Raw genomic sequence first — 23,674 nt, 5'->3', positions numbered from 1 at the left:
TTTTATCCACCGTCGTGACGGATTCCCATAATGTCCTCTGCTGCGCACTTATTTATTTAAGGAGCAGCGAAAGGGCGTGTCCTCAGACGCTTCTCAGAGGTACATGACTGTACCCCTCTAAATTTGACAGATCTCGTTCACGGTCCGCCCACACGGTGCCAGAGGAGAACAGAAGGGCACCAAGTCTTCTTAGTCCACTTTGATAAGATCATTGTCAATGTCCAAGAATTCTAGATTACATTCCTTTGAATTAAATTAAATCTAAATATTCCAAATCTAACCTCATTGCTTTTTTGGTTTGCAGGCCAAAAAAGACAAATATTTTTACCATAACATTAAATAACAAAAAAGACATAGGCAGCTAAGTAGGGAAAGCACAAGTGCTTCTGATAAAAAAAATGTAGCCTATCAGTTATATAGTTATATCAGTAATATACAATGTGCCACTTGCTTCATTCATACATGTAGGCTACTAGGTTGTCCAAATTTTGAAAAACACCCCAAACTTATTTGGACGGAACTGTGCAGTTTGGTTACCTTAATAATTTTCTATCGTCCACCAATTGCCCTTGAAGCATGGGCTTTGATTCCTGCTATGAGAGTTCCTGAGAGTGATTAAGCTTTACTTCCAGTCTCATTCAATTAGTACAAACCTGTTTTAATAATGTAACCGATATACATTTGACCCGCTGTGTTAAGGCATTTAGGGTATAGCCTACAGGGCATTTTGTGTCAATAAAAACTGATTGTTTGATAAATAAGGCCTACTTGCAAACTACAATGTTATATTACTGGAAGTAAACATGTTAATGCTGGCCAAATATTTAGAAAATTACTGCATGGTACTGGCAATTTACTCCTTAGAGAGGAGCAGAGATGCAACAAAACATCTCACTTCCCATCACAAGTGTGAGAGTGTAACACAGAGTGTGTGTGTGTGTTTGAGGATCCTTTTTTCCCCTCACTGTTCCGTCATATATTGGCCAAATGACGCAACTCATCACATTTAATTAAGCTATTCAATTAGCTCAATGTGTCACCTCTGACCTGTGGCAAACTCTTGCTGTAAGGGTCTGCGTCAGTGAGAACACACACACACACACACATAATAACACTAGCCTATTATTCATAAATACATGTTCTCTAATTATCATCATGTGTGCAAAAATGCACTGACCTAGGGGTCTGTTCCTTTTGTGTCACTGACGCAGGTGAGTGGGAGTCATAACCAGGGGGGTGGTTGTCTTAGAGAGCTGTCAGTTACTGTCAACTAATTCCAAAACGCCTCCTTCATCACCCACACCCCACACGCACGGGCGCGCCACACACACACACACACACACACACACACACACACACACACACACACACACACACACAGGCTTAACACATTTAACAGCCTTCAAACACGGCGCAAATATGTGGCCTAAAGGAGGAATGCTGTGTTTATGTATTTTTTCATTAGGGAACGCCCCCTGGTCAGCTGACTCTGCGCGTGACACACGACTCTCCTCATTTCCTATTTGTGCAGATCCGCGCGGGCCGGGAGTGTTTTGAGGTGAGTGGCTTGCCAGCCAGCCCTTAGCCTGTCTGACTTGATGAAACCTAGTTTGACATATTATCTGTTTAATTCAACACGTCGCCTCCGAAGACAAGCTTCTATCTTTGTGGAAGTAGCCTAATGCATTTTCTACTAGGCTACTGTGATTTTGGGACGCTATGAAATCCCGTCGCACTGAAAACGGTTTTGAACAAAATGTGTAACCTATGAAAAGGTGATCTGTAGTTGTTTCCCATTTACATTTACCTTACCTTACTGTAACGAGTAGGCTAATGTGTTTTGAGTAGAGTGTTCAGTTTCTTGGCATTGGGGTCAAAGTCAATCTTTCGCGTTTGGGTGTGTATTGATCGTAAAGTTTAATAGCACATTCACTTTCATAGACAGTGTTGTTCTCTAATGACATGTATCATCGACTGTAGGCCCTATTTGATGTCAGTGATTGTGTCCAGGCTGGTCGCTCAGGATGCCATCTAATAAGAGCGTTTCAAATGCTCCAATCACTCAGTTTATCAACTGCAGGATCCTAAGAGACCACAAGATACAGAGGTACAGACACGCTCGCCTGTTCTCCTGCAGGGCCATCTTCGAAGCTATGAGTTGCTTATGTAGATTCTGTTGATCTATGCAGTTGTAAAATAAATATGTGTATGCTTCTATGTTTAGGGAGGACCTGTGGGTAAGGGAAGGCAAGATTCTTGATCCGGAAAAGCTGTTCTTTGATGAGAAAGGGTTTGCAGACGTGAGAATTGACTGTGAAAACAGAATCATAGCCCCAGGGTTCATAGATGTACAGATTAATGGTAAGACTTTCCTACTCCTGACTAAGAATATCTTCTTATTTGGACAGGAACAATAAAACCTCAAATATACATCGCTACGTATTATATCATACTATGCTCTTTCACATTAGTGCAGATATATTTTTTTCCATTTAAGACTTCTGAATAAAGCTCATACCAATAAATGTTCATCGACAACAGCGCTCATAGTTCCTATGAAACTTTTATACATTCATACTCATCTTTCTGCACTAAATAAAAAGATTGGATATGAGAATACCACTGATAATGCAATGACTTTCTTGGCCTCGTAGGTGGATATGGTGTGGACTTCTCCCTGGCCAGTGGTGACATCAGTGGCGGTGTGGCCTTGGTGGCCAAAAAGATTCTTGAACACGGCGTCACCTCCTTCTGTCCCACCCTTGTTACCTCACCTTCATCTGTGTACAGCCAGGTATCACCAGATCAGTACCTGGCTCACTTTCTGACTTAATCAGGGAATTCAATGGGCTCCTCATTAAGGGCAGATAATGAATATAGTCTACCTATTTTGTTTATACATTCCGGACATCAAAGCAATAACTTGGTGGCTGGTACACTCAATGTCATTTGAGCCCAACAGTATATTATATAAGTATATATAACAGTATATAAGGCCAGGACAACATGACATGGCAACTGGTAGTCATCATATACCCACAGATATCTCCTGTAGCCTGTTACAGAAATGAAAATATGACTCACTCATTCAGTTAACCTGGGACTCACACACTCACCCACTCCCCACACTCTTAGGTTCTTCCCCAGATCGAAGTTCAGAATGGAGGTCTCTCTGGAGCAGGAGTAATTGGTAAGATTGTGGAACTAACTTCATCCTCTGCCTCTTTTTCTAATCTCTGCAGATAGCTCAATCTTCTCTTTGGCACTACTGCAGAGTGTAGCATTTCCATAATAAAAATAAAACAAACTGTCACATTTTGGGTTGGGTTTAATCATTGTGCTTCATGCAACTTCCCTCTGAGATTTGTGAATTGCAAAGTATATTATTAGAGAAACACTAAAGCATAGGCCAGGTTTAGTACAGTCTATTTATTGTTTTTGTTGTTGTTTTATTTGCTGCCATAATCTCCTCCCACAATGTTTATAATTCTCTCCTTAGGTGTGCACCTTGAGGGCCCCTTTATCAGTGAAGAGAAGAGAGGTGCACACCCGCCAAAATTCCTGCGCTCCTTTGAAGCAGGGGTAACTGATCTGCTGGAGATCTATGGCAAGTTAGATAACGTGGCGATGGTGACACTGGCACCTGAGCTAGCCAACAGTGGGCCGGTGATCCAGGAGCTGGTGCGCAGGGGCATTACTGTGTCTGTGGGTGAGTGAATAAGAAGGTGACTCTTCCATGATGCCATTGTTATTTTATTTCAGTGTGGTTTGTTGCCTTGTAATTGTCCCTTTAATCTAACCGTTTGACCTATTTTTGACCTTTTTAATATTGTATAGGATGTTCAGAGGCAGCCCCCTTTGCTCTTTTCTACACTGATTTGTTTCAGCATATTGAAAGCTCACATTTGTGGATTTTGCTTTTGAACCTTTTGTCCCTTTAGGCCACTCTATGGCTGACTTATCTCAGGCTGAAGAAGCTGTGATTCAGGGGGCTTCCTTCATTACTCACCTCTTCAATGCTATGTTGCCTGTAAGTCATGGCACATTAACATAGGGCCATCTCAAACAATATATATTTGCCATAGTTAGCCATAACAATTTTTCCAGTAATAGTTTTCTGCTTACTGTGAGATGCGAGAGAACTGTCTTTTTTTGCCTCTTCTCTGTAAAAAAAGTATTTGGGATTTTACAAAAAGATGTTATGGTGTGTAATTGGTTTACCCCTCTTGTCATAGTTTCACCATCGGGACCCAGGCATTGTGGGATTGTTGACTAGTGACAAGGTGCCTCCGGGACGGAGGGTTTTCTATGGAATGATTGCTGATGGAATACACACACACCCCGCAGCACTGCGTATTGCACACCGAGCACATCCAACAGGTGCACACGCATGCACACATTTACTTTAAAGCACACATATACACACTAAAGGAAACACACTTTTTAAACTACCAGTATACATACTCTCACTAAGCCCTCATGCTGATCACAACTAAGGTAGCACAACTACCGATAGATCCTCCATCTGGAGCACATGGCAGACCTTCCCTTTTTCTCGTCATTCAACAGTAACATAAGACAGCCTCCCCCCACACAAATGCATGGACACACACACACACACACACACACACACACACACACACACACACACACACACACACACACACACACACACATATATATAACAGCTCCTGGGGCACGACATAACAGCATTCTTATTATGTGTCAGTCTTGATATAACGTGCGAGTCTGTGTTTGTGTGTTACAGGGCTGGTGTTGGTCACTGATGCTGTTCCAGCGATGGGTCTTCCTGCTGGTCGCCATACTCTTGGCCAGCAACAGATCGACATCCAGGGTCTTCATGCCTATGTGGCAGGTCTGTGCCACCTGACTCTAACATACAAACTTATTATCAGCATAGTATATCACATCCTATATCGATGTGACCATTAATAGACCATTTATAACTCTTTCACTACAGGGACCAAAACACTGTGTGGTAGTATAGCTACAATGAACATGTGTGTGAGACATTTCAGACAAGCAACAGGTGAGTGTTTGTCTGTATGCATGTGTGCACATTAATGCATGCACACACACTGACAGTACTGGTACATCTTTTTTTGTTAGCAAGGACTTTAGAGTGCTACGCTGATAGTCCTTTGCCCTAAGCTCTTTGATTGTTAGTGTGTAATAGTTATAGGAAACTCTTCACTTTACGTTAAGATAGTCCCTTGCAGTTCAGTATGGGAATAAATCCCTGTAAGATATCATGTGAGAAAGGTAACCAGCTGTTTTCAGCTGGGCTGTCTGTGGACCGTTGGCAGGCTGCTCGGTGGAGGCTGCCCTGGAGGCTGCTTCTCTCCGACCTGCAGAGTCGTTAGGGCTGGACCATCGCAAGGGAACACTGAACTTCAACACTGATGCAGGTCAGTCGGGATGTGTATTTGTGTCCGTGTGTTTCTGGCTCCCTGGTATGCTGTGTATATCCCTTATACACACATAGTAGATTTGATCAAGATGTATGTTTGTGTGTTTACAGATTTTGTTGTGTTGGACGATGCATTGACGGTCCAGGAGACCTATATTGCAGGCCAGCAGGTCTGGAAGAAATGAATTGAAAGGGAATGTCCAGCAACACTACAGCAGGCCTTCTGCTGTTATATAATTGAGCAGTTTAGGCAAACTCACCAGGGAGCTCACCTCAACCTAATATTTACAAACACAACACACACAGGGGTTACACGATAAAGCTAGCAAGATTAGTGGTTATGTTGTTTAAAAAAAAAAGAGATATGGTCCAATTCGGAAAACAGAGGTGAACATTCATGGCGAACATGTTTTTTTGTTTTTTGTACAAAAAAACATGTGTAAACATTTCAGATTGTTTGAAATGTTACTGTTAACAAAACAGGTGAGCAACAATGCAATCACCACTAAAATTGGCCTGTTTGTTGAATTTGAATACACCTCTGGCTTTAGGCTAATCACACCTCTAATCTTGTTCTTTGTTGTATACCCCTCAAATGTGTGCGTGCGTGTGATTGATATATCATTATGCTGAGGGACATCTCTCGGACATCCAAGTCTATGCAATGAGGGCATTTCTAATCTATGTTCACATTCTGGTGACTGATATTGCCTTTAGTAGCAATCTTTGTTAACTAAGGAGGTGAGTCAGGTTGAATGAAGCATAAACCACCTACCCATCCTAATGCTGACTAGGCTGCTAAACGTCCCACTCAAAGTACAGCCAATTTGTATTTCAGAGCCAGTGCCCTTTCAAGTAAATGAGATGGTGGTCTTTCATTTCCACATAAATCCATATGCTGTAAGGTGATCTACAGGCATGGAGTTTTTATGCTCATTCTTTGTCAATGTGACATTTATGCAATTCAGTATATGTGTATCATAGTTGTTTTATGATTTTCATATAAAACCTTGACCACATATTTTGTGGTAAGTTTGTGAATTCTTTAAGCAGATAATATGACCTCCACACGTGAAGAATGAGAGCTATGAAATTGGTTATAAATTGAATTAATTTATTTTGCAATTCAGTTCTGCATAACACACATACACATGTTCTCATTGACCCATATGCTCATAAACACACACACACACGTCAGTAAGTTTTGGCATAGACCCATTTTTGACAGGAGAGAAGTTAACCAAGGAATGTAGAGATGAATACACTGGTGTCCAGATTCAGTGTTGCATGCCACCAGCGGTCAGGGAAATAAAGCACCTAAAGAAACATAAAAAAGACATGCACATAGAGAATCATTCAGAACTAAAATAAGCTCCACACGTACACACATTTGGTCTTGGTGTGAAATGTGTATATCTGTCCTAACCTCCCCTGGCCGGATGGTGCACTCCAGAGGCCTCTGTTTGATCCCCAGGCTTGGGTAGGACTGCCTGACCCAGGTCAGGGTGGTGTGATTGGGGTGGAACTCTGGCTGTTCATCCGGAGGGTACAGGAACCAGCGCTGAGGAAAATGTCACACTCTTCAAAATAAAGGCAAAGGGCACAAGCCAGTAGGCTATGACTGACCAGGCCAACACTCATGATAAATGACTAGTGATATGTCTATACCTTACGGCCATAAATGACCTCAGAATAGCCTGGCCCGTGCCAATGAAATGGAACACCTGTGCCTGGACCTGTGATAGAGAAAAGAGAGACTAAACTGTAGCATCTGAAAATCATCACAGCAAACAATAACAGTGCATGCAAAAAGGACAATCACTTCACCTGGATTGCTCGAGGTGGACAGTAGAATCATGACTGAAGTGATTTTGTTTTTCCCCTCTGTCAGAAACAGAGGTTCAAGAACAGAACCGTGTTTGCTAAAAAAGACAGAGTCAAGAGTGTGTACTCTACCTGCTATACCAAAGCTGTATGCTGGGCTGGTGTAGGGGATTGTATAAGGGGGAGCATTGTACTCTGCAAACAAGGCATGCCACTCAGTGAAGTTGTTGTCTCCGAAGAAGTATAGAGTTTCTGAAACAAACGCAAGGAGCGCAAAAGTACAGCTTCCATGAAATTAGTCACATAAAGCTGGCCAATGCTAAAATTGTTGGCTGACATGCACATTAAACATATGTATTTTTGAATGGGAAACAAAGGTACATCAATGTGAGACACTGACCACTTCCTAAAGAGTCCACAGACTGAGGGGTCAGCAGGAATTTAACAAACTCTTCAAAGGTAACATCAACTGCAGAGAGAGCAGAAAAAAAATAAAATGTGTGAGAAAAAGCAAAGTTTTTCTTTAAGTTGCCAATATCTACCATGCTTCACTGATGTCCTTTTGTTGTTTAGATAGATAGAACCAACCTTTCCTGTAGGAATGTGTGTTTGCTGTGCTCAGTCTGACTGTTTTCTCACTGTACTCTCTAAGAAGATTGTACTTGGAACACATGAATTGGAACCTCTGGAAATATCACAAAGCAACTCCCTATGAGTAAGTAAGCCTACTGTAATAAGGATATAAATTATGCAAAAATGAAATCCCCCTTAACTTACTGTGTTGTCATTGATGCCTCTGAGAATCACAGGCTTTGTGTAAGCATATCTGTAAAAATAGACAAGACAAAATACAAGTAACTATTTCCTAACCCTTAGCTCAGTTGCATCTCAGTTATTGATTGTTGTGAATGAAAAGGCATATTAGACAAAATAATATTTTCTTCAGAGTTTGGACCGTGACATCTGCTTACTGTTGAAGAAACTGTGAGTATGTAAGAGTCGTTTGGTCCTCGATATCGATGTTACAGGGCCCCTCGTCTGTGAGGCTGTCGCCTCCCGATGACCTGTCAGAAACACATCAGGCTCATCGAACTTCATGCAGCGCTACACAGATCTGGCTAACATGCTGCGTGCTGCATGGACACAGTCCGATCTGTATGCGCTACATGAAGTCGCCTATTAAAACACAATGAAGACGAATGCTGCGAACAAGACAACGTTATCGTATGCTAACTGGTTAAGACTTTGCCAGGCATGATTTGTAAGCTAAGCTAGCCAATTGTTTTGAACTCACCAGCCACCGTCATCGCCAGATATTTGCTCGCTCTCACGTGCGACCAAAAGCGAGGCCGCAAGAAGCGATACAAATATAGATTCGACTTTAGGTCCCATATGTCAACTTTGCTCAAACATATTTCGTGACTGCAACTTGTACATCCCCGTCAGAGGAGGATGGACCAGGATGCTTCATCAACCTCCAGCCCGCAGACCAATGAACAAAGGCCACACCAATCAAGGGGCGGAACTTTCGTTTCTCAACAAGAAATCCATAGAACTTGAATCGGTATCTTCTTACAGCAAATACAAAAAATAATCCAAGCTTGGAGCGTACTATTTTAACTCGACCTTGAGTCTCGAGTCTTTTAGTCTTACGAATATTTTATTTCATATATTTTATAAATTCTTAAATATATACCTATTTATACAGAATGCATGCAATCAATCTGGATGATAGTGCACAAGTTTTCGCCCCACTCTCATACATAGTTTACAGACTTGGTCGGAACACAAATGCTTCACTCTGTCGGGAGTTACGGTATGATTTCGGGATGGACCGAAAAGCTTGCTCCTGAAGGTTAGCAGAGCCCGTCTATTAGACATTCTCTAAGGTTAGTAAAGATTTCAGATATGCAGATAGGCTATTCCTATTCCTGCAAATGTTGTACAATATAGAGACTGGTACACCGACTAATTTAATGACTAAATGTGCTAAATGTATGAAATATAATAAACTGCATGCTCATCCACAGAGTAAACACTGCGGTGTGACCATGGTAGTAACCGTGCAAAGGTACGTGTTATTACGTTAAATGTAATTAATTACCATGTTATTCCAATGTCTTTTCAAAATGATCGAACGGCTTGTCTAAGCAAGGAACACATTGATCCTGTTGACATGTTTCTCTACAGTTTAACTGAGCCATTCAAAGTGTTCTTCCTCTTTTGCCTGTATTTAAGACATGGACACAGACAGCCCAGATGAATTGCTCTCAGAGTTCAGAGAAAGGCGTCTGGGTGTTTGGGGTGTCCTGCAGGTCACTGCTGGAACAGGATTAGCTGTTTATGGCATGTGGGCTGGGATCCTCATGCCAGGGTTCCGCAAAGTTCCTTTAAAATTGCAGGTAACTCGATTCACTATGCAACAAGGTTATGTGACACGTTAAAGTTACATTAAGGTTATGTGAGATGAATGTACAGCATGAGGTGGTTGTCACATTTGTAATTGCATAATAGCATAGGGCTAGCTGTATGTATTAATGTATAATCACACACTCTTTCCCTTGTCAGGTGCCTTACTTGCCAGCTAGCAGGGCGCAAGTGCGGAATGTCATGACATTGCTACATGGAAGATCTGGAGGTGTGGCTGATCTAGGCTCTGGAGATGGAAGGATTGTGAGTATGAGGTTGTCATTTAGTCTGCATGCATTGAACAGCAACCTATGTAGATACAGTATATGTTAAGTGTCTGTATGTGTGTGTGTGTGTGTGTGTGTGTGTGTGTGCACATATATGTGTGTAGGTACTGGAAGCCTATAAAACGGGGTTTTCTCCTGCTATTGGCTATGAGTTGAATCCTTGGCTCGTGCGGCTGGCTAACTTTCATGCATGGAGAGCAGGGTACTCTGGGAAGGTATTCTATCGCCGGGAGGATTTATGGAAGGTACGTCAATATCTTGTGATGGCTCCCTACAATTTTCTATGCATCCACCATGGTGTCCCTAGCCTGGTTTCACCAAACCCATTCACTTTGTGAATAGGGTCTGGGAATGCTTGAGGAAGGTTTCCGACCATTGCATTTAAATGAACGTAAACTTAACATTGACTTATGTTATTTCCTACTAATATATTTACCTTTGCTGTATACATTGGCATATTCTCCGAGCTGCAATTCTTTGATCTTTGCTGGCATTGCTACTACCGTTTTATAGCTTTATTTAGCTCTACCACTGCCATTTTCAATTTCAAAACTGTAAGTTATCCCCTCTGGTCGCTGACTGAGTCACCCTCCTGGGAAACATTGATACAAAGAGCGTTTCCAGACTGATATATTAGTTAGAAAAATTAACTGGGATACAGACAGGAGGAGCCAGGCTGCTACATGGCTTGACTTTTGGGGCATTAATAATGGATGTCGGCACAGTTAGTATGATTCGACCATAAAGCCTCAGTAAATGAAAAAATATACCTATCTCCGTCTGTTGATAATATCATTGGTCGTTGTTACTATAATGTGACTTACTGGAGGCTGTTCTCCTTGTGTATGTCTTTGCAGGTTGATCTCTCCGGATGTAAGAATGTCACAGTTTTTCTGGCTCCAAGTGTAGTAAGTCCTTTGCTGTTTCAATTTTTTTTTGTCAAATCCATATTTTACTCTCTTCCTCATTCTTTATTTCATCCCTATCTTTCTTTCTCTGTGTGTGTGTGTGTGTGTGTGTGTGTGTGTGTGTGTTCACTTATACCTGGGATGTCCTGCAGCTCACTCTTCTGCAGGAGAAATTACTGGCAGAACTTCCTGATGATGCCTTGGTTGTTGCTGGCCGCTTCCCTTTCCGTGATTGGACACCATTTCGAGTGGAGGGAGAGGGTGTTGACCGGGCCTGGGCTTATAATATGCAAGCCTTAAGACAACACATACCCGGAGAGGACAAAAACTCTTTACAGTCCTGAAGCAGAAGATGAATCTAGTGTCAGCTTCTGTATAAATAGGATGTATATCAGCTTGTCACGGATCAATGGAACAACAGATTGCTAACATCCAGCAATAATGGAATGTAGTAGGTCACAGAGTATGAGGCAGTTGTTTGAAGTTTTAAGTCAGAATTTGTGCAAGCAAACAGAGTTATGACACTTCCACTAGTTCTCTTTTCCTCTGAAATTAATTGTCAGCCAAATGTGAGCTCTTTTATTGTTTGTTTTCAAGCATGTTTTATAATTATAATTATATATTATAATATATAACTTTTATCAGTCTTTTAGAATGAACTGTTAGAACCTATGGTGTTGTTTTCGGATATGTTGAGTTTCATTTTAGGATACATGTGGTGCCTTGCCTTTGACACTGTGCCTGCAATCTTGGGTTAGCCACTTCCTCTGAGACAACAGAGGACTCAGAAAAACGAGCAAAAAATGGAGCACAGTCAAAACTGTACATGTTATAATGTTTGTATCTTTCTTAAAAAAAAAAAAAAAACCCTCCAGTCTGATGTGAAAAGTGGCCAATAAAATATGTCTCTCGATGTGGGAAATTAAAAGCCTTCTTTTTGTATAAATTCCATAAATTTGCTGTATATAGAGAAACTGCATATACATGATATTTTACAAAACATTTTTATACCACACGTTTTATGTTATTTCCTGATTTGTAAAAGAAGCATGAAAGCTGCAAAGTAGAACGATGAAGGGCCTACTTTGCTCTCTGCGGCTGTGCTGCAAATATGTTACATAAATCATATTGCATTCCATATGTTGCTATGACAATGTTGCACTCCCTGATATGTCACGTCTCAATTATTTTGACTTTGCTTTTCAAGTTATAAAATGTGAATAAATTGACGACGGGGCGTTCTTTGCCACACGTCTCGCTACGGCCGGTTCCATCCGGCCCAAGATTAAGATTTCACTTCCGGCGAGGAGGAGTTGTTAGCAGAGAGAGGAAGCTGCAGTTTCGAGGCCTGCGAAAGCTAATCGAACCCTGCGAATTGCTCACAGCGGAGGCATCAACCAACAGCATTCGACCGGGCAACCAGAAACACCTACTGATTTTTCCAAGTACTGCTATCTATTTGCAGGAGAGTAGCAGCGGGTGTACGGTGTTTCTGAGTTAGCCTGTGTACTACTGCATCCGGGCTGTGCTGCAGAGGGTCTTGTTGTCACCCCTAGTCAGCCCCGTGTTGCAACGGTATCATCAAGCGACCGTCTTAGAGCTGCACTGTATCGAGTGGGTTGCTTTTTTGTGTATCCGTAAGCTGTTGTTACAGTACGTCTCGACCGTGATGCGGAATTTCGGTGTTTGTAGACGCTGAAAGGGCCCTACGCCTCGGGCACAGCATGAGACGGTGCCCCTGTTCTCTGTCTATTCAGTAGCCGCAGACACGCAGCAGCGACCGGGCGCTGAACTTCACTGAACCCGGTCATGGTGAGTACCCGAAAGTGACAACTCAGTTAAACTGACAAAGGCCTGTTTGCTAACATAATGGTTGCTGTATCGGTTGCTGTGTCTGATATGGAAATGTTACTGATTGTCTTGTGTGCTGGCCATTTTGTGGCCCGCCGCGCCCCTGTATGTATATGGCCAATAACAAGATGAATTAGCCTATGTTTAATTGTCGATGCAATGCTTTTGTTTAATTAAGATCTTCATCTGGGTAGCCTACTGGTCGTAAGGCTCCGACAGAATATCGCCATGATTCTTGACAGGTGTGTTCTGTCACACAATGGAGCGGGACTTCTGTAGAAATCATGACACTCTTCTCGGTTTCAAACGATTCATGTGTCACTCTAGCTCATAGGTGCAGGAAATGTAGTCTAATCGATGGTGATTCCATTTTGTCTCGTCATGAACCCTAAAGAATGCGCGCTGTTGAGCAACTCACGACGTGTTGTGACTCATTTCAAGAATTTCAGTCTCACGAGCATTCAGGCCAGGGCGATTCAGATGTACATCAGTGTGAGCGGGCATGAGCTGCGTACTATACCCATGTGTTCCTCATTTTAACTTCTCAACCTTTTCAACTCCCTTTACTTTGTGTAGATGTAAACCACAAGACATGGCTATTCACTTACATTTTGGGGGTTGCTATGGTAGGCCCCCTTCATGTAATATATTCCTCTGCCTGTTTGTTTTTTCCTCTTTCTCTCACTTTTTAACCTCTGTCCTGCTCACAGGCAACTGACGAGGTCTCCCTGCGTGCTCTTGAAAGCTTAATGACAGAGTTTTTCCACAGCTGTACTACAAATGAACGGAAGAGAGAGATAGGTAAAATCATACCTTTACTCTGAGATATTGTCATGAAAGGCAGGAATCAGGAACACAACCTTCTTCACTTATAGTTACACTTCAAAATCCAAAAAATAACATTACAATAAATGATGTGGCATCTTAAGGACAGTTTTGGTTATCAAAGCTGAATAAGAGTAGGGTAATCTCATACCAAGACAGAGGGATCCTCCCTCTTTACTAAAGAGATTAAGGGAATGTAATCACTCCCCTCACAAGCAAACACAGAACTTTGTACCCCAGGTCTGTCTGGATATGTGACCGTTACACTGGTAATCCTATCCAATGTCTGAATGGTCGATTTTAATACAGATACACACACTAATAAACATGCACAGTATCTTTAATCACACTGCAATCTTTAGTTATTCTGTGAACCTACTCTCATTCTCCATGTTTATGTTCTTTTGCAGAGGAGTTGCTTAATACCTTTGCGTCACAGGCAGGCTCATGGAGGCACTGCCTGTACTTCCTGTCCAACAGCAGGAATGAGTATGTCATGATGTACAGCCTTACAGTGTTTGAGGTCAGTATATTCTCCCGCATAGCCTGTATAGATTCTTGACGTTAGTGTATTGTTGTCCCTCGTAGCATGTGCAACCTTCAAGTTCAAGTTCAATAATTTATTGCCATGTCAACATAGTTGATTGAAATTTGTCTTGGTGCCATTCCAGTTAAAAATACAAGACAATACATACATACACAGGAACATACAGAACATGAAAGACACATACAGCACATGAAAGACAATCACATAGACAAGCATTCAAACCAACCAGTAAAAAGCAGTAAAAATCTTCCACAAGGTGTCTGAGCATTAAGGAGCCTAATAGTGGCAGGGTAAGTACTATTGCAGAAGCGAGATGTTCTACCCCTGAGACTTTGGACTCTCCTACCAGAGGGCAGTAGTTGGAAAAGGTATCTGGCAGGGTGGGAGGGGTCACCTAGTACTTTCTGGGCTTTATGGCTAATCCGTGTGGCATAGATAGAGGCTACAGATGGGATGATATGTCCTATGATTTTGGATGCAGAATGCACCACCTCCTCTAACTGCTTCCTCTCTGAAGAGGTGGTGTTACCATACCAGACAGTAATGGAGAAGACAAGCACACTTTCCACTGTAGCTCTATAAAATTGGAGCATTGCATCCCTAGCTACACCAAACTCCCTGAGCTGGCGCAGAAAGTGAATCCTCTGGTGGGCTTTGCTTATAATGAGGTTGGTGTTGACCTCCCACTTTAGGGACTGACATATGGTGCATACCTGCATTGTGTTGAACCACGCGGCTGACCCCTGCACTCACCCAGACTTGAACCCAAAAAATAGCAGCACCTCAGATTGGGAGTTGAGCGTGCTAGCAACCGAGCTAAAAGCCAAGGCTTCTAGCTCTAACTAGCACGACTCTTAAGGCGTTGGGAGGAAGGTTTTACACAACATACATACTCCACAGCTAAGGACCAGCTGGCTACTGTTACATTCACTCCTCTAAACCCCACTCCCGATCCCGATCACAGCACCAATGTAACCTGCGTTGTGTTGAACAGTGCGGCTTAGCCCTACACTCATCCGGACTCAAACCCACAATCAGCAGTATCTTGGATTAGTGGTCGAGCGTGCTAGCAATTGAGCTAAAAGCCTGGGCTGCTAGTTCTCTCACTAGCACGACTCTTAAGGTGTTGGGAGGGAGGTTTTAGACAAAGTACATACTATACTGCACAGCCACGGACCAGCTAGCTACCATTACACTTGCATACATAATCTGCTGACAGTCAATTAGACACATAGATACCAGGGCTGTCACTTTACGTTCGAAAATCGATTGCACAATCAATTGGACCAACCAACACAAGTTTCGAAAACTAAAATAGGGAATCGATTTTAACCAAATATGTACACTATTAATTTTAAACGAATTAAACAAATAAAAAATCTAGATGTAACAAACACTCACAAACAAGCAGAAAAATAACAAAGAATTCCGGAGTGCAGTAAGCATTGCGAAAGCTAAAAAGAAAATTCCCACCAATTTTACGCACCGGAAACAGCTGTTTCAATCGGCTGCTGGTGTTTTGCCAAAAAATTGAGGACGCGATCAACCTGTGCGACATGATGGTGTTAATTTCGTCAGACGAGACGAGAGGAAATATGTTCGTCAACGACCTTTTTTTTCATGACTAAGACGAGACGATGACGAGACGCCATTAATGTCCTGAGACACTGACTAAGACTATCTTAAGATGCATTATTGTTGACGAAAAAAGACTACAAAATGAGAAGACAGAATATCTAGCTGTTACGTTTTCAAAATATTCCAAATGACTTCATGCTCAACAGCTTTCCTGTAGGCTAGTCTACGTGCTGTTGCTGCAACCCTGTGGACCGGACCACACTTTGAGAAACACTGGTCTACGAATATCATGACAGTGGTCCAGTCAAATCTTTTACTGTCTATGGTCAAATCCCAGCCGAGCTATAACTAGCTTGACTTACCTGTGCATGTAAACATAGTGACTGACAAAAAATCAGAATGAGTAATTATAACAGACGAGTAGCCCTGTGGACACACAATATTGTTGGAAAATTGAGATGTGTGAAACAATATTTGACTCGAATGGTAATCAGAAATAATTTGTTATAAAAAAAGAAGACTAAAATGTTTTGACTAAAACTGACTAAGACTAAGATACCTTTAGTTTTCTTTTGACTAAAACTAGACTAAAATGACGAGACTTTTAGTTGACTAAAACTTGACTAACAAAAATTATATTTGAATGACTAAATATGACAGACTAAAAAGGACATTTTGTCACAAGACTAAGACTAAGACTAAATTAAAAATAGGTGACAAAATTAACACTACGACATGAGGGAGACGAGTGATGGGCCCTAATAACTTGAGTTCAATATGGAAGCACTTCGGGGTTTGGGTATATCAAACTATGGAGAAGGACAAAGAGGTATGCAAACTGTGCAGTCGTGAGTTCTACGTAGGCGAAATTTGTTTGACATTTCTAATTGTAAACGCAGCCACGTTGAAGCCTGCAGTAATGTTTTTCACTGATGTTATGGCAGTCCACTCTGCTTATTGTTTTTCGAGAATGTTGCACTCCTGTTTGTCATTGTGCACGAAACTTCACGCCAAGAAATCATCAGAAATATTGCTGGCTTGTGCGTCTTCAAGCGCCCCCTTTACGTCCGTCCTAATGCCCGTTAGTTGTTCGTGGATTGGCCTATATTTGGCGTTGAAAATTGAAACGTCTTTAGACATGAAAAATCGGTTTTACAATCGATTCAATGAACAATTATGTCTCAAGAATCTAACAGGATTTTTTCACGAAAGTGACAGCCCTAATAGATACACATACACTGTTCTTCACATTTTAGGCTGACAATGGTCAGGATTTTGTGCTGGAACTGTGCAGTAAATCAACATGAAGCACATCTAGTAGCTCTGCAGAGTTTACTAGTCAAGGTACGCAAAGAGTCAGCTAGCGTGTGTCAGACTGTAGAATGCCACTGTGTCTAGTAGCTTGTGTTTGCTGCAGCTGAGAATAGACACATTTGTTTAAACAGTGGAACCTAACTGAGATTAAAGTTCTCCTTTTTTCAAGAGTACCCTATCTATTCCTGCTTCGAAGGCAAAATTCATAGGTTGATGGTTGGAGCTCAATAGGGTTGGGTGGATTTTCCCCAGCTGTAATAATCAATAATTTTACAACTCTTTTGCATGTAGTTTCTACACACATGGTCTCACTTTGCTGAAAACGTTGGGTGCATTCTTTTGCCCATTTTGGACTAAAGCCCTATCTGTAATGCACCTTTTTTACACTGTTTGTAGAATGGTACATGCACAGGTCGTTTGTCCTTTTTGTCTGGTCATGTTTTGAGTGCGCTCTCAATTGATCTCTTCTGCAGAACCTGGTGAACAAGATGTGGGTTGGAGTGGCAAGTGAGGAGAAGGTTGAGCTTCGGAGTTGTCTTCCCAAGTTGCTTCTCTCCCAGCATGCCGTACTGCCGTTCTTCATCAGAAATAAGTTGTGTAAAGTCATTGTGGACATTGGCCGGCAAGACTGGCCCATGTTCTACCATGACTTCTTCAGCAACACTTTACAGGTATGTTTGATAAACCCAAGCCCATGTTAAGTCAGTATAAGCTTCCTTTGTGATTTATGTGGAGTTTAAAATAGACTGTTCACAATATGTATATGTGTATGTGTATGTATGTATATGTATGTATATATATATATATATATATATATATATATATATATATATATATATATATATATATATATATATATATATATATATGGCGTTGATGGTCGTTATCAGCTACACAGAAGTTACTTTAATCAGAACATATTGTTCTGCATTTTAAATGGAACTGTGTTTTGCTGAAGTTGTGCAATCGATTTGACTATGTTGTTAGTTTTGTAAGTTCACGATTGCCTGAATGTTAGTGCTGGGAACAAAGCACAACAACTGAGTCATGTGTTACAAAAGTGGTTGTTGGTCAATTACACTCTGGTTTTGTTGATCTATTTGTGGATGTCACCATTTTAGTTTAGCAAAGACAACAAAGTCTTTTTTCATCTAGTATGGTTAAGTCTGCATCAGACTTGAACTATACAGCTCCTTAGATGCAGGGCATTGAAACACATATGAACTTTAAAAGGTTTTTCTTGCACTCATAAAATGTCTTGGCCTCTGTGTCTCTCCCACTTGGCTTCCTCCTTGTGTCTTCCTGGTGTTGCAGCAGAAGGTTATAGCTGCAATGCATGAAGAATTGGCTGCTGATTATCAAGTCCCTTTAACTACTGGAGCATGATCCAAGTGCACTGCCCTGGAAATGGCAAATATTTCCCACTTAGAGTACCACAGTGGCAAATTAGTTTATCTTCAATATCATGATAGGTGGCCATGAAATTCTTCATATTTATTCACAAAAAAAACACTGTGACCGCTGACAACGCCAAAGATTTGGCTTGCGTGTGCAGAATGAGTGCCCATGGCTAGTAGAGGCAGGGGATTTCAGTGTTCATGTTTCAGTGTTGACCTTTAAAACCAGTTACAAGCTCGAGGCAGTTGAGTCGGAAGTACTGTCAAGAAACCCTACCCTATTACACTGCCAATGTAGGTGAGCTCTTCATTTTACCCCCCCCCCCCCCCCCCCCCCCTCCCTATACTGATGTCCACCTAAAGACCTATCCCTTTACAGTAGCCATGCTTACAGGAGCAGTTTTTTGTCATTCCAATTAAACCATTCCGAATGAAAATTTTGTATGAAAATCTGTTTGCATTGAAGATGAACTGATTTGCATGTTCTATTCCAATCAGGTGCTTACAAGCGCTTGAGAATCTTTGATCGGAGTAGCCGTAGCTGCTTTGCTTTTCCTTGTGAAGCTACAGGAGGCAACCTGATTGACCGTAAACATGGCTGTTCAATCGGAATAAGAACAGAAAATCGAATCGGATCGGCAGTTTTATTCCAATCAAGGTGTTTATATGTGTCATTTTTATTCCGATTGAGCCATTATTCCGATTCTAATCGGATTAAAAGTGCCCATGTAAACGCACTTATTGTTTGGTTCTCATCCTAACTCTGACATGCAGGCTATGTTCAAGATCACTTGAATCACCTGGGCTTGGTTTGAGTTTCTTGTTCAGTTTCTTGCGGCGTGTTTGGGTGAACTCTTTGGGTGAAATAAGAATTGATTAGAGTGTCTGTTGACTATCTTGTAACTACATAGGGGAATTACTTGTGTACGGCTTTTTTAGCTTGTGGTAATGCAAAACCACGCTGTATTGGTTTACTGTGAATATACCGTTTAAATTTAACATTTATTCACATTCAGACATGATATGCATGCTGATGTCAGGTGTGAACAGGGCAACAGAGGATCTAAAATTGTCAGAAAACCTTTTTTAATGCAACTCTTGTTTTATGTTTTTTTTTATATAAAGCATGACTTTCCTGTAATGCCTTTTGTTACTTATTGCAGTATGTATCCATACACTCAGTTGGTGAAAAGTATTCACACAGTGTGTGTGTGTGTGTGTGTGTGTGTGTGTGTGTGTGTGTGTGTGTTAGCTGGTCCAAACCCCGGCCATGGCTCCCTTGGGTCTTGTGTTGCTGAAGATGACGTCTGAAGAGCTGGTGTGCCCTCGGGAGGACCTGAGTGTCGCCAGGAAGGAAGAACTCCGCAAACTCCTGCTAGAGCAGATCCCCACCATGCTCAACCTGTTGACTGGTGAGGCAGCAACACACACTCACACTCACACTCACACTCACACTCACACTCTCTCTCTCTCTCTCTCTCTCTCTCTCTCTCTCATCTACCTGACTAAAGGGTTCTGCTAATTAGAATCAGCTGGTTTAGTGAATGGTTGTAACAAATATGTTCGACTCCCCTCACACCATCCCTCTCATGGTGGCAATGTGGTGAAATTCTTTGCAGGTATCCTGGAGTCGGTCTGGGAGAAGCACAGTGGCTCTGGCACCACACCACCTCCCTCCCCCACATCCGGCGAAACTGGTGAGTGATGGCCTGCTACTTTCAGAGATATATGTTTTGACCTAATGTTGTATTTTGTGAAATTATAATTTGCACACTATAAATTGCGTGTATAATTACCATCATAATTAATTACATAACTGTCGTTTTACTGAAGCTAATGAAGTTACTTATACCTATACACCAAGGAGTTTTTTTGTACCTTAAAATAATGTTTCCAAAATCGTTTCAGTGGTTCATCAACTCGTAACAGGGTGAACGGCACTTCTGTATTTACTTCACTACCCTCTATCAGCTATAACCAAACGTTGCAAGTTTGACGGATAGCGGATCTGTAGTTCGATGGAATAAGACATAATAAACTACAAATTTGACTTGCTTCTAATGTCACAATTAGGGCTGTCAAACAATAAAAAAAAAAAAACTAATTAATCTCTTATTTTGAAATTAATTAATCTGGATTAATTGACCTGTCGCTAAGCCCCGCCCCCCATTGTTACCGTGTGAAAACTCGGACAAACAAACCAGACTTGATTAGAAATACATTGTGGACAATGGCAGCTGACAGTATATGAAAGCAGGCTTTGAGGACGTTTTGGTCGATAAAGGGGCTTAATTATGCTATGGAGGGGTGTATTCAAAACTTTAGAATACAAGGTGACAAGCAGTTGTGGCGAGTAGCCGTGCAAAAACCACTGACGTTAATGCTAGCTAGCTAGCTAGCGGAATATTGATACTAAGATATGTTAGGTTACGTTAATATTTGATGTAGTAAGAATATAGTAGTTGGTTAATGAGCATTTTCATCTTGGGATTTAACAGGGAACCTGTGCCCACGTTGTTGACTTAGTAGCCTACATTACGTCGAGCTGTTGCAAACGCGAGAGACGTCTTGATGAAAATATACCCCGTTTTCTAGACTCTCGGGGTACCGGCTATCAGTATTACACGTCCCCCATGCAAAACGTTTGACCATGGTTATCCGTCGGGGTTTTTTGAGTTAATAAACCATAAATAACCATTAATTTGTCATTTTATGCCTCCTCCCTGTTGTTTCCAATGTAGTTGTCCGAGCTGATGTCCGAGTCCCGTTGAGGCTGGACTGTCATTGTCTCATCAGTGTTCTAAGGGTGGCGCTTAGTGACAGGTCAATTCGGTAGCTTTCAGTATTAATTTATTAACCCTTACAAGCCCGACCATTCTAATTTCGTTAAAATTTTAACGATGACCAATCATCTAATATCTCAGCTGTCCAATGACTGATTTTATTTCTGAAATCTTACCCGTAATGCTGACAACATAAGCTTCAATTTGATATGATTGGTTAAGGGGTTTATGGCGCGAAATGTTTTGGATACTTGAAGATGAGTCGTGAAAAAAACTTTTCACTTCAGTCGTACATTTTAACATGGACCGCTAGATGCCACCTGCACTTCGTTGGAGTTTACCTCGACTGGAAACCACACAGCTGGATAAACTGAGGTAATATATATTTTACATCGTTTCTAGTTATGGTTAATCTTAATTTGTAGTCATAAAATCATGTTATTTGATAGTAATATGCTTTCTCATCAGCGTCAACATTATGGCATAGCGGGGGCTAAGTGCATCGTCATGTAACTTTAGCTAGCTGCATTACTCTGAACTGCTTGCAGTATTCTCGTTTGCTTTTTATATCAGTTATTTTCATTTGACAATTTCATTTAAAAACCTGTTAGTATATAACCTGTAAGTAAGTTTGTTTTCTAGTACCAATTTGCTTGTTAGGTAAGCATTATAGGCAAGTCAGTATAGCATACCAAAGCTGAATAAATCAAACGCGCCGCGTTTCTAAGTTGCGTTCTCTTACATGAAATAAGTTGAGCGATATTTTTACTCCTCTCAATATGTAGTTGTAGAAAACAAGATGTGAAATCACGGATTCTGTCAGAAATGTAGTGCTAATTAACGTATTGCCTCTCATCGGGTTGTTACCTCGCTAGGCAGTTTGTAGTGAACTGTTTTACCTTGCTTCTAAATGTCAAACATCAGACGTGCTTGTCTCAACATTTTCTAAGATGGCATGACTTGATATTCTACTCTTCTCAATATGTAGTTTTATAGAAAACATGATGTGAAATCACATATTATGTCAGAAATGTCATTATTGCATTTAAGCAGTTAGTTACTAGGTGAAATGTAATCTGTCTTTATCTTAATGCCAGCCAGGCAATCAGATTTAGGGTAGCTAAACCCATGTGTAATAAAATGACTTTTCATACTTCTAAATATTTTTGAGTTACTCAAAATGCTTCAATAGTTTAGGCTACCTCTTCTTGTGTATGTATGTGCACACATGCACACATCTGTAGTTTTGTGATTTTATTTTTTTAATTAATAAATGTATTACATTTGTATGATTTTACTGTTGTTTCAGATGGAGGATGACAAGACCTACACAGACCTCCTTGCAGGCCTGAAGAGGTGGCTGACTGCTGATGAGCTTGCGCTCACAATGTTGAAGACCATGTGAGGATGGAGGAAGAAGGTATAGATTTAGGTGGCGTGCGTAGGGTGGTGTAGACTGCCACTAAAACACTGTGAAATAGACTTGTTATGTTGATTTTTATGTTGTTGTCCCAGGCATATGTGGTTTTACCAACCGGAACGGGTGAGAGGTTGTGCTTAGTAGGCCGTTGTATGCAAACACACAGTGCAGGGGCATGGGACGAAGAGACCCCAGAAGAGTTTCACAGTTTTCTGGGATTGATCATTGACATGGGACTTCACTTCCCTCCCTAATATCCATTGCTACTGGGGAACCAAGTCTCTGAAGGGATCAGGGAGCGTTGACCAAATGAGAAATACATATTGTGTACACTTTTTCTCCATTGACATTGCTGTTTCAGTAGTTTCTTATTATTTCAAGTTTGGCAATGCAGAATCTGGTGTTGAACCTAGGTTTGGTAGCTACAGCCAGAAAGATTTTGGCGAAAATCTATCACAACAGCTGGCAGGCATTTCCGTCAAAATTTCAGCCTCGCCTTCAGCTGCTCCAACTACTACTCTGTCATCTTTTCATCAAGTACATATTCCTGTACAGCAGGAGCCAAAGAAAAATTGTTGGCTTTGTTATAAAAACAATACATAATAACACTAAAGTAGCTTGTATGGCCTGGAGTTTAGCGGTAGGTGACTGCTTTTTTGGTAAACAAAATTGCTGTCAGATTTGACATTCTACAGAAGGGGATGCGTTTCGTTATGAGTCATAGGTCCTCTGTGTTTAACCTTCAGGTTCCCCACCCCACCTTTCCCTATCCTCCTCTGTGTGTGTGTGTGTGTGTGTGAGTTTGTGTTTATATGTGTGTATGTGTTTATTCTCAACAGGCTTGTTCTATGTAATCCACTTTCAAATGTTTAGACACATTGATTTTTGAGTGATGTTGAAGTTGATTGTATTCCTAGCTTTTCATAAATAATACATTTTATAGATGTATATCATTTTCATATTACACTAATTTATATAAGGAAGTTGTATCTGTTGAATCAAATGTATTCTATGTCTCTTCAGAATTGATCTTCAATAAATATACAGTATACTTACTTGCTGTATTACTGGTAAGGTACATGTTTTTCTTTTATATATCA

At 41.1% G+C, this 23,674-nt stretch overlaps 4 protein-coding genes across 8 annotated transcripts in view; 3 read left to right on the top strand and 1 right to left on the bottom strand.

The window, feature by feature from the left end:
• Window positions 1–1,478: 1,478 nt before the first annotated feature.
• On the top strand, window positions 1,479–6,452 carry amdhd2 (amidohydrolase domain containing 2). The gene is made up of 12 exons (XM_042085066.1): window positions 1,479–1,558; window positions 1,981–2,107; window positions 2,225–2,361; window positions 2,655–2,794; window positions 3,136–3,190; window positions 3,500–3,709; window positions 3,942–4,030; window positions 4,236–4,380; window positions 4,769–4,876; window positions 4,982–5,050; window positions 5,328–5,429; window positions 5,543–6,452. Exons 2-12 carry the CDS (start codon window positions 2,025–2,027, stop codon window positions 5,614–5,616), a joined length of 1,212 nt encoding a protein of 403 aa, XP_041941000.1. The 5' UTR covers window positions 1,479–1,558; window positions 1,981–2,024; the 3' UTR covers window positions 5,617–6,452.
• Window positions 6,453–6,524: 72 nt separating this feature from the next.
• Window positions 6,525–8,768, bottom strand: jmjd8 (jumonji domain containing 8). The gene is made up of 9 exons (XM_042085067.1): window positions 8,550–8,768; window positions 8,227–8,319; window positions 8,033–8,081; window positions 7,844–7,940; window positions 7,656–7,724; window positions 7,388–7,507; window positions 7,100–7,167; window positions 6,858–6,992; window positions 6,525–6,748 (listed from the first exon to the last, which is right to left on the bottom strand). The coding sequence occupies exons 1-9, from the start codon at window positions 8,645–8,647 to the stop codon at window positions 6,668–6,670; spliced, it is 810 nt and encodes a 269-aa protein (XP_041941001.1). The 5' UTR covers window positions 8,648–8,768; the 3' UTR covers window positions 6,525–6,667.
• A 70-nt stretch (window positions 8,769–8,838) lies between these two features.
• antkmt (adenine nucleotide translocase lysine methyltransferase) lies at window positions 8,839–11,772 on the top strand. Of its 3 annotated transcripts, none has more exons than XM_042085069.1 (7): window positions 8,840–9,110; window positions 9,286–9,326; window positions 9,494–9,657; window positions 9,824–9,928; window positions 10,056–10,196; window positions 10,809–10,859; window positions 11,012–11,772. In XM_042085069.1, the coding sequence occupies exons 3-7, from the start codon at window positions 9,496–9,498 to the stop codon at window positions 11,201–11,203; spliced, it is 651 nt and encodes a 216-aa protein (XP_041941003.1). In that variant the 5' UTR covers window positions 8,840–9,110; window positions 9,286–9,326; window positions 9,494–9,495; the 3' UTR covers window positions 11,204–11,772. The 3 variants fall into 3 exon arrangements, with proteins under 3 accessions (XP_041941004.1, XP_041941003.1, XP_041941002.1); XM_042085068.1 differs by having other exon boundaries at window positions 8,840–9,144; XM_042085070.1 differs by lacking the exon at window positions 9,286–9,326 and having other exon boundaries at window positions 8,839–9,144.
• A 333-nt stretch (window positions 11,773–12,105) lies between these two features.
• xpo6 (exportin 6) overlaps window positions 12,106–23,674 on the top strand; it is a 28,083-nt gene continuing 16,514 nt past the window's right edge. Inside the window, exons 1-6 of one of the 3 annotated variants that reach the window (XM_042085063.1) lie at window positions 12,106–12,671; window positions 13,421–13,511; window positions 13,946–14,058; window positions 17,448–17,645; window positions 19,624–19,783; window positions 19,991–20,068. In XM_042085063.1, the coding sequence (XP_041940997.1) occupies window positions 12,669–12,671; window positions 13,421–13,511; window positions 13,946–14,058; window positions 17,448–17,645; window positions 19,624–19,783; window positions 19,991–20,068 (643 nt within the window). In that variant the 5' untranslated portion in view covers window positions 12,106–12,668. Of the gene's footprint in view, window positions 12,672–13,420; window positions 13,512–13,945; window positions 14,059–17,447; window positions 17,646–18,893; window positions 19,030–19,623; window positions 19,784–19,990; window positions 20,069–23,674 lie in introns of those variants that run through there. The other 2 variants (XM_042085064.1, XM_042085065.1) reach the window with 2 other exon arrangements.

The sequence above is a fragment of the Alosa sapidissima genome, chromosome 3 (genome assembly GCF_018492685.1).
Source record: "Alosa sapidissima isolate fAloSap1 chromosome 3, fAloSap1.pri, whole genome shotgun sequence".
Classification (NCBI taxonomy): domain Eukaryota; kingdom Metazoa; phylum Chordata; class Actinopteri; order Clupeiformes; family Clupeidae; genus Alosa; species Alosa sapidissima.
The sequence above is the reverse complement of the archived record's forward strand: the minus strand, read 5'-3'. Positions and strand labels throughout refer to the sequence as shown.

Coding starts and splice junctions, on each gene's coding strand:
- antkmt (XM_042085070.1), top strand. CDS start 9,496: ATGGACACAGACAGCCCAGATGAATTGCTCTCAGAGTTCAGAGAAAGG. Junction 9,929..10,055: donor GCTCTGGAGATGGAAGGATT/GTGAGTATGAGG, acceptor ATATGTGTGTAG/GTACTGGAAGCCTATAAAAC. Junction 10,197..10,808: donor GCCGGGAGGATTTATGGAAG/GTACGTCAATAT, acceptor ATGTCTTTGCAG/GTTGATCTCTCCGGATGTAA.
- amdhd2 (XM_042085066.1), top strand. CDS start 2,025: ATGCCATCTAATAAGAGCGTTTCAAATGCTCCAATCACTCAGTTTATC. Junction 4,031..4,235: donor TCTTCAATGCTATGTTGCCT/GTAAGTCATGGC, acceptor CTCTTGTCATAG/TTTCACCATCGGGACCCAGG. Junction 5,430..5,542: donor GAACTTCAACACTGATGCAG/GTCAGTCGGGAT, acceptor GTGTGTTTACAG/ATTTTGTTGTGTTGGACGAT.
- jmjd8 (XM_042085067.1), bottom strand. CDS start 8,647: ATGGGACCTAAAGTCGAATCTATATTTGTATCGCTTCTTGCGGCCTCG. Junction 7,941..8,032: donor GAGGCATCAATGACAACACA/GTAAGTTAAGGG, acceptor TGATATTTCCAG/AGGTTCCAATTCATGTGTTC. Junction 7,168..7,387: donor ATACAGCTTTGGTATAGCAG/GTAGAGTACACA, acceptor TCTCTATCACAG/GTCCAGGCACAGGTGTTCCA.